The following is a 13,739-nucleotide window of genomic DNA, read 5'->3' as shown; positions in this document are numbered from 1 at the left end:
GCCCTTATCACCCATCCCAACCATTGTCAAAAATTGCTTTTCACCTACAGAAGAGTTTTGTGATTGCAAAGAGAACATCAATAAGGTAAGAAATCTTAAAGGTGGTGATGCCTTATTTAACCCAATTGTCAAACCCATGGCAAGGATTTGTGCTTTATCTATCTCTCTACTATCTACCTAGAGGAGGAATTCAGAACTGCGATTGTTGTGACAAAACGTATATTAATTCATTTGAACTGAAAAAATGTCAGACTTTTTCTGACAGAAAGTAAGCTTGATTTTAATGAGTACTAATTCTGCCAGTAAATTATATAGCAGGTATTTCCCATAAATTAAATAGAGATACTTAAAGCATATGACAAAAGCATTCAAAAAAGATTACAATAACAAAGGTGAATTAAAATGAACAATAGTTCCATTTTCCACCCCATTCTGCACTTACCAGATTAAACAAAGTGTCACTAAGTAAAAGTACAACAGGTGTAACGTGTAGTATTTTGCTAAGCGTTGGTGAATCCTTTTTTGGAATACTTCACAGAAACTGAGAAATAGATAGATTCAGAAAACTGTAACAAATCTTTTTGAAAGTAGGTAGCTATCCATTCTCTGCTTTCGGTAAAACTGAAGAAGAAATCGGATGGAATTGACAGCTTGTAGACCACCAAACACACTTTTTGGAAATAAATCACCATGTGATTTTTGACATATGACCAATAAGGAGTTCAAATAATTGGCCAGCATCACTCTAAAAAAAATCCTTCCATTCCCATCTGCTTATTTTGTAGCAAGAGTTCTTATGTTTACATTTATAAAAAAGGAAAACAGGTATAGAATTGATACTGAATTTTGCTCTGTTCTTATGATAAGTAATATTCATCCATGAACACATAAGTATTTGAAAAAGTCCCCATTCATCTCATTCAGAAAGGTATTTTCAATACATTTCACTTTTTATATTTAATAATTATCAAAATGTTTAACATATTTATATAATAATTAGGTTGATTTCAGTCAAATGTGTACAACTAATAATTGTAAGCATAATTCAATATAGAAGAAAATAGGCTTTTAAAAACACTTTAAGAGCATTATGGTCACAGGAAATAAAATTTAATTTAAATTTGTATACACATTTTGTTTTAGGGGCACAAGAACAAAAGAGTTTGAAGATCACTATTCCAGCTTTTCCTATGAAATACGAATTTCCTTTTTAAGTACATATCAACTTGTATTTGCTTCAAACTATGACACTATTTAGAATGAATTTATTTTGAATTAAAGTCTTAGAATGTGTCTTTTCTAAAATGTAGATGCAGAGCTGACCTCTCAATTGTAACCAGTAATGTAGAGACAGAAGGACATCACTGATTTTTCTCTGCTTAAATCCACTGACCCGGCAGCTTAGATGAATATAACATTCCTGCTAAAGCCTCCAGTGTGAATGTGAGGGGAATGCAGTTTTGTGAAGGGCCTTTGTCTTTTTAAATTCTGCACTGTTACTTTTCAAGGCCTGGCCCTTCTCTAATTTGGCCAAGTCAAGATTGGTCATTCCTGTTAGCATTTTCAAACGCTCCTTCTTGATCGTAAACACACCTGGAAGTCAGTGAGCCATGGGGACACCTGGATAAACTTGTAAATACTTGGACAACCTTTTCCTCTGAAGCTCATCAGTCCTCGTAGATAAAAGCCTGGACATAGCTGTCTTTCATCATGTCCTGAATTCCAGAAAACTGTGGCTTCAGAGGAAATAAAAAGAGGGCCGGTTCTAGTGCTCTCTCTCCTCCCTCACTGAGATCACTCCATCCTTAAACCCCCAGAGCCTGAACCTGGGAATGATCATAGGAAACGCTAAGGTTGTCTGTAGGTTTTACTAAGAGAGAAAGGAGGAAAAATGGAGGAAAAAATAGGGCAACAGCGTGCCCTGTAGTTATTCTAAACTCAAAGCTGGTGGGTTAGAAATCAAACCAATTAAAGCCTTCCCAGTAAGAGTGAGATGTACCACGTCTTCAAACACAATAGAGTATCATCTTGAAGATTTTTTTTCAGTGTGTCCTGTTGTGTCTGAATGTGGGAGCCACTAGCAGTCTTTTCACCAACTAACTGTGATTTTCCCTTTCATCAGTAAGCATGTGTCACAACAGTCTTAACGTCTTAAAATACAGTTGTCAGTGTGAAAACATAAAGAGACCCCTATACAAAGCTATTGTTATTCCTCGCCTTCATATGCGATACCCAGTTTATATGAAAACACATCAGTAAAGTGGCATTTTTCAGATAATGCCTTTAAAGAAGTACTTTGTACTCTGAGATATTTTATAAATAAGAGTTTACCAACCCTAGATGTTCTAAGGACGAAACAGAGTATTTAAAATCATACCGGTAATTAGGAGATTTGGGATCTGTTGGAAAATTATTTTGTGACATCAGAAAACCATCGAAACAATACTAAGTGTTTTGTCATATATATCATGAATTTGCTGCCTGCATATGATGTGAGTAAAGAAGCCAATAATGATTAAAATGGAAAGGCAGAAAAGAAATCCAACCGTAAAAATCTAACTCGATTGTTGCCGGGTGTAAATGATAATATCATCTTCAGTCCCACAGAGGCACAAATAATTAAGACATGAGGAAGCAAATTTAGCCATTTATAGACAATCAATAGCCCACCCTCCAACTCTGTGACCTAACCTTGGATTCATACCCTGACTTTGAGATCTCTGAGAGAACATATCTTTTTATAAACAACCACACTCTGTAACTTAGCATTGTAGATACAGTGTTACATCACAAGCTAAGTGAATTAAAACATGACTATCTTGCAAACATGGTTTAATGGACAAAATCAATGTAGCACCTAATTAAGGAACTATTATACATTGCAACAACACAAATACTGTAAACAATATTGAATAAAACTCAATGATCTTATAATCCTGTTAGTCCCATTTCTTCAATTCACAGGCAATCTTTATCTAAGTCTCTTAAATTGTCTAGTATTTGAGAAAATTCATACATGATGGACAATAACGTAAAATTTAAAAGCAATCTGAATTATTGTTTAAACAGGATGAATCATATATATGTATATATACATACACACATGTAGTTTTTCCATTTGTACTCATACAAAAGGAGTTTATTTTCTTGTTCAGATATAACTGACATAAAACATTATATTAGTTTCAGATGTACAACATAATGATTAAATATTTGTATATATTGCAAAATGATTACCACAATATAGTTAACATCCATCACCTCACATAGTTACATATTTTTTTTTCTTGTGATGAACTTTTAAGATCTACTCTCTTAGCAACTTGCAAATATACAATACAGTATTATTAACTATGGTCACCATGTTGTACGTTACATTCCATGAGTTATTTTATAACTGAAAGTTTGTACAAAAGAAAAGTTTGTTTTTTGATTGGAAGAGTCATTCGCCAGAGTTATATTAACCAAAATTCATGAACTTTCATTTAGTCTTATATCCTATATTATCTATGCGAAATTTTGGCATGTGTCTTTTTGCTCCTTTCAAATAAAGCTAGTGTTGAAATGTCCGGCCATGGTAACTGCTACTTTTCCCTATTGTGCATTTTCTCATTCATGGTAATTGCTTGCTTGATTCCTGTTTTGCGGAGCAGTTCACACGCTCTGGGAACAACTGTGACTGTCTTTTTTTTCACTGCTGTGTTCTCAGAACCTTGCTCTGTGCATGGCACATAATATATGCTCAATAAATTAATGTAGACTGAATTAAAACGATGCATTCACAGGAAGGTTATTGAACAGGATGTGATGGATAACGGCATGCTGGAATGTCCAATGTCCTAGGTCATACGAAGCCTTAGAGGGTATTATTGATGCTGATTTAAGGATCTATCTTCTTAAGAATTTTGCTACAAATTACAAGTACATAATCTTGAATTGCAGAAAAAAGAGTGAACAAATAATTACTGACATGCGTCAAATACTTATCATGTTCCAGTCACTGCTTGGCACCCTACATGCATTATCTGATTTGAACCTCACTACTACCCCATGAAGAAACAGGAGGTTAGAGAGGTAATTTGCTTAAAGCCACTCAGTAAGTGGCAGAACTTCAATTCTCAATCACTGTAATGCACCAACATTCGCTTTGTGTATACTTTATGCCAGGCACTGTGTTGGCCCCTTTATATACTCTGTCATTTAGTCAAACTATTTTCATTCACTCATTTGACAAATACTTATTGAGCATCTATTACTGTGCTGAAAGCTTGGGACAGAGCAGTGGAAAAATAAATATGATCTGTGCCTTACACTCTAGCAAAGAAGACATACATTAAATGGTAATAGCGATAACAACTAACATTTTTCAAGCACTTATTTGGTACTATACACCATTTTTAAGTATTTACATTGAATACTCACGACCATTCCAATTGATGAGAAAACTTAAGCACAAAGAAGCCATATACATTGTTCCAAGCAACAAAGGCATTAATGATCAGCACTAGGATATGAAACCAGGTGCTGTGGCTCAAGAGCCTACACTCTTTATCTCTTTGTTACATTGTTTCTATATTATATTATGGTGTGATGGACAGCCAGATTGTGGAGAGGCTTGTAAGTCATTTAAAGGTATGTGACCAGAATCTAGGTCACTGAAGAGGTTCAGACAGGGTATTGGTATCTCAAATTTGTGTTTGAAGAATGAATGAGGAATACGAGAAACATATATCCTAGATAGAAGGTGGCTTCTATAATCCAAGTGAGAGATGATGGGATCCAAGAGATATTTTGGAGTTAGAACTGATAGGACTTGGTGACTGATTGAATATGGCAGGTGAGAGAGTAGAAGGCAGGCTTGACTCCTAAACTTCTGGGCCAGGTAGCTATGTGAATGATGACACCATTTCCTGATATAAAAAGCCCAGAAAGAAGGCAAATTTGGAAAGAAAGATGATATGCCAATTGTGTTTTCCAAAGACGGCCTCAACATCTTCCATCCCACACGCCCTTATGCAATGTGTTTCCGCCATTTCCCCAGTCAAGAGGGGGAGTTTAATTCTGCTTCCCATGAATCTGAGCTGATCTTACTGACTTTCTTGACCAACAGGATGTGATGGAAGTGACATCCTGGAATGTCCAATGTCCTAGGTCATTAGAAGCCTTGTGACTTCTGTCTGGGACTCCTGGAACGCTCCCTCTTGGGACAATCCTCTGCAGAATCAGCTGCCATGCTCTGAGAAGCCCAAGCCACAGGGAAGGCCATGTGTAGATGCTCCAGTCAACAACTCAACAGTTGAGTTCCAGCCAACAAATAGCACCAACTGCCAGCCATGTGAGTGAGCTACCTTAGCCTTCCAGCTCAGTGGAGCTTTCAAATAGAGCCAGCTGACATCTGAAAGTAATTGCATGGGAGACCCAACCAAACACAAAAATTGCCCAGTCAAGCCACAGAACCATGAAAGATAATAACAAATTGTTCTTTTAAGCCACTGAGTTTTGATGTGGCTTGTTATGCAGTAATAGATAACCAAAGTACTTGATGGGTTCAGTTTTAGACATGTGGAGTTTGAGGTGCTTGGAAGACACCCAAGTGGAGATATTCCAAAGATACTTGGATAGAGTTTATGTAGTTGATGTCTAGAGCTCAAAGAGAGAGATGTAGGCTGCATTTATTGATTTGGGAGCACACAGAACGTAACATAACACACAGCACAGAGAATGTAACTGAAGTCAGGAGAGTGGATGAGACAACCCAGAAAGATTATATTCTGAAAAGAGCAGAGTCCTGAGTAACAGCAACGTTTAGAGATCAGGTAGAGGAAGACGAGTTAACTAAATAAACTAAGTCACTGCCAAAAAGGGAGGAGGAAAGCCCAGGCGTATGTGCTATCACAGAAGCTAAGGGAAAAGAATATTTCAGTTAGGAGAGATAGGTTACCTATTAAATGCTACCAAGAACCCAAATATAATAGAGATTGACAAGCATTAATTGATGTTACTGACAGAGCAACTGCTAACTCTGGAAGACCTGGGTTTCAGTGAGTGGTGATGGTGGAGGACGGTCACGAGAAAGGAGCACCGCAGAGGCTGGACGGGGTAACAGGAGCAAGTGGATGGTAAAGAAATGAATATAGTGAATATATACACTACGTTCAAGAAGGCTGGCTGTAAGGGGAGAAGAGAAAGATAGGGTGGGACTGGAGTAGGAGGTAGACTCAGGATTTTTTTTTTTTTTAAAGCTGTGAGAGATTTTGGAATGTTCAAATGTTGACTGGAAAGTACCAGTCGAGTGGGGAAATTGTGAAGATACAGAACGGGATCAAGAGTCCTCATGCAAAAATTAGCCTTGAATATAGTGAGAAAAGGGTGAAAGGACAGGTCCAGATACACACAGGAATGGAGATTTGTTTACAGGAAATTAAGAGAGGGCTTCTATTTTTTTGTTCAACAGGTCATCTGCTGAGAGAGCTGATGCACTGGAGCTTTGAGTACAGAAGGAAGATTTGAAATAACTGTCGAGAAGTGTAGGGGAGCAAGTTTGCGAGGGAAATATAGCCAGACTGTTGAAGCTGGTGAGCTAAGAGAGGGGAATTATTATTCCCTCTTTACCTGTGAAGAAATTGAGGCTCAAAGAGGTTAAGTAACTTGTTCAAAGTTACAGAGTAAATAAATGAAAGAGCTAGGATTGGAATATAGGCCTGTGTGATTCTTTCCAGTACATTAGGCTAAATGAATTCCTTGGTCCAGGGGAATAATTTTAGTTTCTGGAAAAAGACTGGTGTTTGAGCTAAAAACTTCATTCTTACCTTTTTATTCACGTTGTCCACTTCCATCAGTTCTGCCTGAGACCCCACACTTCTGACATCTCATCTCTAAAATTTGTAGTCAAAGAAGGTCTCAGGAATAATCAGTGAAGGATCACGGCACATAATAGAAATTCTTCTTTTAAATACTAAATACCGTTTAGAAGCTTTGATTCAGTATTAACTTAAAAGCAAGCAGAGAGTTTACTGAACCCTTAGCATCATGACTACTCCTTAGAATTATATTTATAAAATGAGAATAAAATAGGACTGCATAATTAAGAGTATTGCATTTAGAAGCCGTGAAGTAATTTTCTCATTATGCTTAGCATGGTAAATTCTCCTAGTGAGCTTCGTTCAGAATTCTAAGGCTTTCTTAAGGGCTATAATCTCCTAGAATTTCTAAAGAGATGATGTGATCTGCTTCTCTGGGCAGTTTATAAAACCTAAGTAGTGGGTGATGGTGCATGAATACTGAGGTTCATCACAGAGGTTTAAAAGCAGTGTTTTTAAGGTACCTCCCTTCTTGCAACTAGAGTCCCCTCTTGCCCCCTGCACTCCAGGTATATAAATATTTAAGAGATATATAACAAGAAAATTTACTTGGAAAAATGAAAATAAGAATTCCTTACAATTTAGGGTTTTTTGGGTTATTTGAGAAATAATCAAGAAGACAATAAGTGACTATGGTTTAGGTCACATTTTGGACAAGTTCTGAGCCCAGAGATAGCCTCCTTTCCATAAAGAGAAATTCCTACAAATCCCCTAGTCCAGTTGGCAGGGGAGGATCAGTTCTTCTCCAGAGTACCCAGCTCATTTGTTATCTATTCCTCACATGGGAGGCTAGGAAGAAGGCACCTTACTCACATGTACACACAGTTCCTCTACAGGCACACATCAACTGAACTCAGCGCATTCACGGTGGATGAAGAACACGGGGGAACTTCAGTCCCTCTTAGAGAAGGAGACTTTCAGAGCAGTGTTTTTGAAACTGTGGACCACAATCCTTTGTAAATTGTGAAATTACTTGAGTGAATTTCAACCAGCATTTGTTATAAATGGGAAACACAATAAAATAGAATAGAAAATACCAGGGTGCGTTTCACAAAATGAGGATTGTTATTATTTTGGAAAACATATTTCAGAGATATATGTGTATGTGTATGTGGGTTTTGATGTAGTGCGTATTTCTCACTGTCATGGTCAATAGTTCCTCACCACTTTAGAGGACTCCAGCTCCACAGAGATTTCTGAAGCTATATTTATATGACCTTCTTCCAAATGTCTGGGGCTGATATGATCCTAGACGGTCTATTCCAGAGTTGTCCTAAAATTTTCTTGCAGATCTGAACTACTAAGCATGCAGACCAAGGTTACAAAGTAAATAGGTGAAGAAGCTAGGATTTGAATATAGACCCGTGTGAGCTGAGGAATGCTGATTCGAGCAGACGTATTCTCTGGCAAAATACCAGGAACCAGCACCAAGGCTAGGGGAGCATCTCTGACTCCACAGCTTTCTCAGTGTCATGTTTTTCAAGTACTGTGAAACTAATTAGCCACACTCTATTTTCATTTTAATCATAATAAGAGGTTCAGATGTTGTAAAATAAATAAAATGTCTACAATAAGCATTTTTCTCTTTCCTATAATTTCTTCAGTCTGAAAAAATGTTCCCTACATGTGTGGTTAATAAATGCCATTTGACCATTTTCACAGGAACCATCCACTTTAACAGACAGTCTAAATTTCAATCTATATAAACGAGAAATAAATACTCTATACTGATTTCTGTATAGTTACTTGATCTGTTCATACATATGTTATCAGTGTATAAAAAATTAAACCATTGTTTAAAGTAATTATATTTTACTTAATTGAAATTTCCCACCACAAGTTTTAATTAGGAAAGCTCTTCTTCATTCCTCTTTAATCTACTGTGCAGTGACTTCCACTCTCACTGCCATCAGTCACCAGCTTATAGTTTTTTGGAACATGCAGGACTTTGTATCAAAAGGCTCCATACAGGGGTGGGGGTGGAGATATTTATTATTACTATGAAAATCTAATATCTTTTTTTTTTTTGGTGAGGAGGATTGTTGCTGAGCTAACATCTGTGCCAATCCTCCTCTACTTTGGACACCGGACGCTGCCACAACATGCCTTGATGAGCGGTGTGTAGGTCCACAACTGGGATCCAAACCCGTGAATCCCGGGCTGTGCGAACTTAACCATTACGCCACCAGGCCGGCCCCAAAAATCTAATGTCTTACAAAATTCCTCAGCCTCCCTAAGAAGGAAGAGAAGTGTCATAAAGTAGTATTGTTAAAATAAAACAGAAGATGGGAAAGAAAAGAACAACAACAAAAATGGTAAAAGCATTAGTCACAGTCAATGGGTAATGCAAAATAGGAGCATAGATACAAATATAAATAAATATATTATATACAAATATATAATGCTTCTTCTTAGTCATGCAAAGAAACTAGCCACCTGACGATGAACACAGTCAACACCAAAACAGAATACAAATACACTAGATAAGAAGAAACAAAGCAGAAGAAAAGCTAGGGAAAGGCTTAAAGACAAATGATACATTTATCATGATCTAGTTGCTTTGAGATATAAAGTATTAGGACATTTTGCAAAAAGTCAGAGGATGCCAAATGCCAAGACATGTATACATGCACACACATGCATAAAAATAATAGGTATATATAATACACATATGCGTGTACATATTTTTCTGGGTGTTTATATTGGAAAACTGAAATACGTCCTTCTCTAACCTCTTAAATTCCATTTTTAATTCAGAGCCAAGTGATTTGAAAGGCTGTTAGCCCAAAGCACAAACTTTTGAAGGTTTAGAGAACAGGCAACCAGAAGAAAGGTCAATAAATTATAACCCTTTTATGTGTTTTGTATTTAAAGGATTTTATAACAACATTAACGTAGTATTCCAATTCCACATACTAGTTGAATGAAGAAAGCTTAATAGACCCAAGGTAATATAAGAGATGATGCACTGAATTATAATCTATTTACAAACTAAAAATAAAACAAATACACACTTGCAGGAGGGAAAGGCAACCTAGCTATCAAATCAGGAGGTATTATTCCTATAATGAAAATGTCAATTATCAATCCTTCAAGATAATTAATAAAAACCACTCATTAAAAGATGACATCTGTGATTCCAAGCTTTTTCCCTCTCCCATATAAAACTGGACGTAACATGGGTAAAAATAAATGTATGGAAAAGATATGTTAAAAGAAAAACACAAGACATAATTCTTTCTCTTACCATTGTCGCCGGAAGGTAATGACACAGTGTTGGTTGGCATGGTATCAGAATTCACTTTTCCATTCTCAAACGTGTCATTTTCAGTCTGTTGCAACTGCCAGTTGAGGCCAAACAGATGCATCGCTGGGGTAAAGAACACAAGTTGTTTAAAGGCCGGCTGCTTCTAGCTACAATAGCAAATGGTAAACGTGTTTATAACGAGTGTCACATGTAAGGTAAAAATTTCCATTGTTCTGAAATACCAAGGATAACTGCATAATAAAAATTAGAAAACAAATAGTTTCTCATACAAATGCAATGTAGGTAGCAATGCAGTACAATATGGAAGCATTTTAATGATTTGACATTACTCAGTTAATTGGTACCAGGAAACTCTTGGGAATGAATCATTATCTGCTCTGCTGTTCCAGTCCCACTCTTCACCATCATTTAAGTTAGTGGTAGAAGGCTCTATGGCAGCATTTGCCAAACTCACCTGACCACAGGCCACTTGCACATGTGTAATACTTGTCGTGACATCTACAGGTTCTTAACAGACATGATACTGTTCATTTGGATTAAGGTAAAAAGTAAAAACTGGTCTCACAGATGAATTTGTTGGCATACGAAATGATCAGAATGGATTCAAAGGCACAAAGTATAATAATATTTGAATATTCTAAATTTAATATGAGTTAGCTTTGAATTTATGACATTCAATTCAGCAATGACACAGCTAAAGCAACACGCGTGTGTGTCAAGTAATTTCATGTAGAGTTTCTGATGTGGGCATGAGAATCTTGTTAATTTGTAAAAATTTTGTAAATGTGTTTACTAATTTTCTTTATTTAAAATATTTAGAATATTTAAAATATTCTTTATTTAAAATATTATTTTCTATTCTAGAAAACAGATAACTAGAAGACTACACAGTTATAAATTTATAAATGTAATTTAAAATTTTTATATATTATTATTTTTCTTAATTTATTTACAGTATTTAGAAGAATAATCACTGTCATATTAACTATGAACACTTACTGAACTTTCCTTTGTGTCCCCAAAATGTAGTTTAGGAATTAATCCCTAAGAAGGATAAATATCCATAGAGAAATCCAAAGATGGTCATATTACCATATCACAAAAGAGAACTTTTTGACATTATTTGATATTATTTACTCACTATACATATTGGAATTTACTAGAGAAGTGGAGAAAGACGTGTGTTTAAAAAACACTGTTAGAGACAGTGTGATAACTATCACTATCAAAAAGCCTTTATTAAATATCCAATATATGTAGTAACAAAATTAAATTGGTGCAGTGTAAAAAGCAGGGACTTTAGATGTGGTTAGATTCTGGTTCAATCCTCAATCTAGGATTACCTTGGACAAATGATGTAACATTGTTAAACATTGGGTTTACTTAGAAAATGAGGCTGGTTAGACCTACCTTACTTAATTGATGTGAACTTTCTAGATACTATATGTGAAGGATAGCTGGCACACAGCAGGACAGCTCCTAGTATATGGGTATTTCATTTATTTATTCTGTACTCCACTTTACTGAACTATGTGGAGTTACCTGACCAGACCATGGTATCTCTCAAGAAACAGTCCCTTCTGTCTGCAGTGCTCTCCACCCACTGTAAAATACCTACTCATCACTCAGATGGCAGCTATCGACTTCTTGGGGAAGCCTTCCCTGACTGGGCTAAGCATCTCTCCCAAGACTGTCTTAGTTCACTCTTATAACTCATTTGCCTAATACAGTGCCCAATACCTAGCAGGTCTCAATAAATATCTGTCAAATAAATGAATTCTATCTTCTGAGGTTTTAAAATCTAAGAAAACACTGTTACAGATAAAAATATAACAATTTAAAAGAAAAGTTAATAAATATAAAACAAATACATAAATGGCTAAGAATGGAGTGTTATATTATTAAGAATTAATTAACTGACTGCCCTAGTGTAATGCTATATGAAAAGTAGTTGAGTGGAAGTCCACTAGTACTATATACAGTTGATTGAATTTTTTTTAAAGATTCAACAGTTTGGGGACATTCTAGTACGAGCCTCACATTCTTTTGTTAACAAGATGATTTGTTACAAAATCATGCTATAGTAAGAAATATATCAAACATGGATACAAACATAGCCACATCTACCTTGTATATTTGTAACAAATACTCATACTTCCTGCTTAAATTATAGTCTGCCAGCAATTCCTTTTAAATTTTGACTTTTCAAGGATTAAGATATAGGTCATAGAATTCTCGAATTTACAAATTGTCAACTTGCAAAGAGGTATAACTTCATATGTCATTGGTGTTAAATTACGTAGTGTTTGAGTGGAAAAATGTCAGCAGCTTTCTAAACATTTACCACTTCATACATTTTTCAAGGTTTCAGATATTTTAGCAATTTTTGAATAAAATAACGGGAGCTAGTTCTGCACACAGTAAAAGGCTTGACAGACATACTTTGGCACAGCAACGATAAATGTTCCAAAAGGGTCAGAGTTCCAACACAAAATAATTTATCATCATTGAGAGCTTTTATGTAACATAAAAAGTCTTCTTGAATGATAGATTTGCTCATACTATTGGTTTTAATAGACTTTGAAGAGGAGAGAAAATCCATGGGACTGCGCACAGATGTCAAATGTTAAAAAGTAATGTTATGTTTGTGTTTGGAGAGCTGTTTTATTTTTTGCCAGATAGGCAATAGCTCTATTACATATATTTTTTATTATAAAAAATCTCAATAAAATGATATTCCAGTTTACTTAAGATGCTTGTGTAATGAGAACCATACCCAATAATATTATATCTTGTTTAACACTGCATTGAAAACAGACCAACAAGTTGTTTGGTCTTAGGATATGATGTACTTTGAAAATGTTGGTGTTTGGTATTTAGTGAAGCTCTTAACACTCATTATGTGTAACTTAACATTTTTACATAAATACAGAGTGTTAGTGAGATTGACGCCCAAGTTAATGAGAAAGAGACGGAGAGACAGAGAGAGAGAGAGAGAGAGACAAAGAGAGACAGAGAGAGAGGCAGCAACAAGTCAAGAATGCTACAGAAATTACCGAGCACTGGTATAATACAACTACAAGGAATGTCTTGGCAGACAAATAAAGGGAATATTAGTGAAATAAAATACATTTGTAAATAAAGAAGGGCGAGCCCGGTTCTTCAACGCCTGAGCTGGAAAGCAGATCTGAACGCCTGGGAACGCATCTGCCGCCACTACTCATGAAGGGTACAGTGGACCTAATGGAGGGTGTGAGAAGAGTGTCAAGACGTGGCTGGGCGCTCTGTGCTCTTCAGAGCCCCTCACCCCTCTGGGCAGCTGGGCTAGATAAGGAGGTATATAGGCTGGCAGCAATACCAGGCATTCTCTCAGCCATAGACGGCATTCTTTGCGCTGGTGTTAGAACATTGTGATGCAATATTTTTAAAAAATAAAGTTCATTGAACACTTAGTATGTGTCAAGTCCGGTGCTGTTGCTGCACCTGTATTATCTCATTTAATCTTCACAAAGTCTCCAGTGAATAGTTACGATTACTATATATTTCTTTCATTTTAAATCTGAGAAAACTGAGGCTTTTTGAGAGTTTAAGGTTCCCAGCAGTAAGCAGGG

The 13,739-nt window shown here is 36.1% G+C and overlaps 1 protein-coding gene across 4 annotated transcripts in view; it reads right to left on the bottom strand.

The window, feature by feature from the left end:
- Positions 1–13,739, bottom strand: part of TENM3 (teneurin transmembrane protein 3) — a 598,785-nt gene that overhangs the window by 122,138 nt on the left and 462,908 nt on the right. For all 4 annotated transcript variants that reach the window (XM_058524938.1, XM_058524939.1, XM_058524940.1 and 1 more), the window contains one exon: positions 10,108–10,230. In XM_058524938.1, the coding sequence (XP_058380921.1) occupies positions 10,108–10,230 (123 nt within the window). The remainder of the gene's footprint in view (positions 1–10,107; positions 10,231–13,739) is intronic.

The sequence above is a fragment of the Diceros bicornis genome, chromosome 29 (assembly GCF_020826845.1).
Source record: "Diceros bicornis minor isolate mBicDic1 chromosome 29, mDicBic1.mat.cur, whole genome shotgun sequence".
NCBI classification, from domain to species: domain Eukaryota; kingdom Metazoa; phylum Chordata; class Mammalia; order Perissodactyla; family Rhinocerotidae; genus Diceros; species Diceros bicornis.
This window is presented reverse-complemented; position numbering and strand designations above follow the sequence as displayed.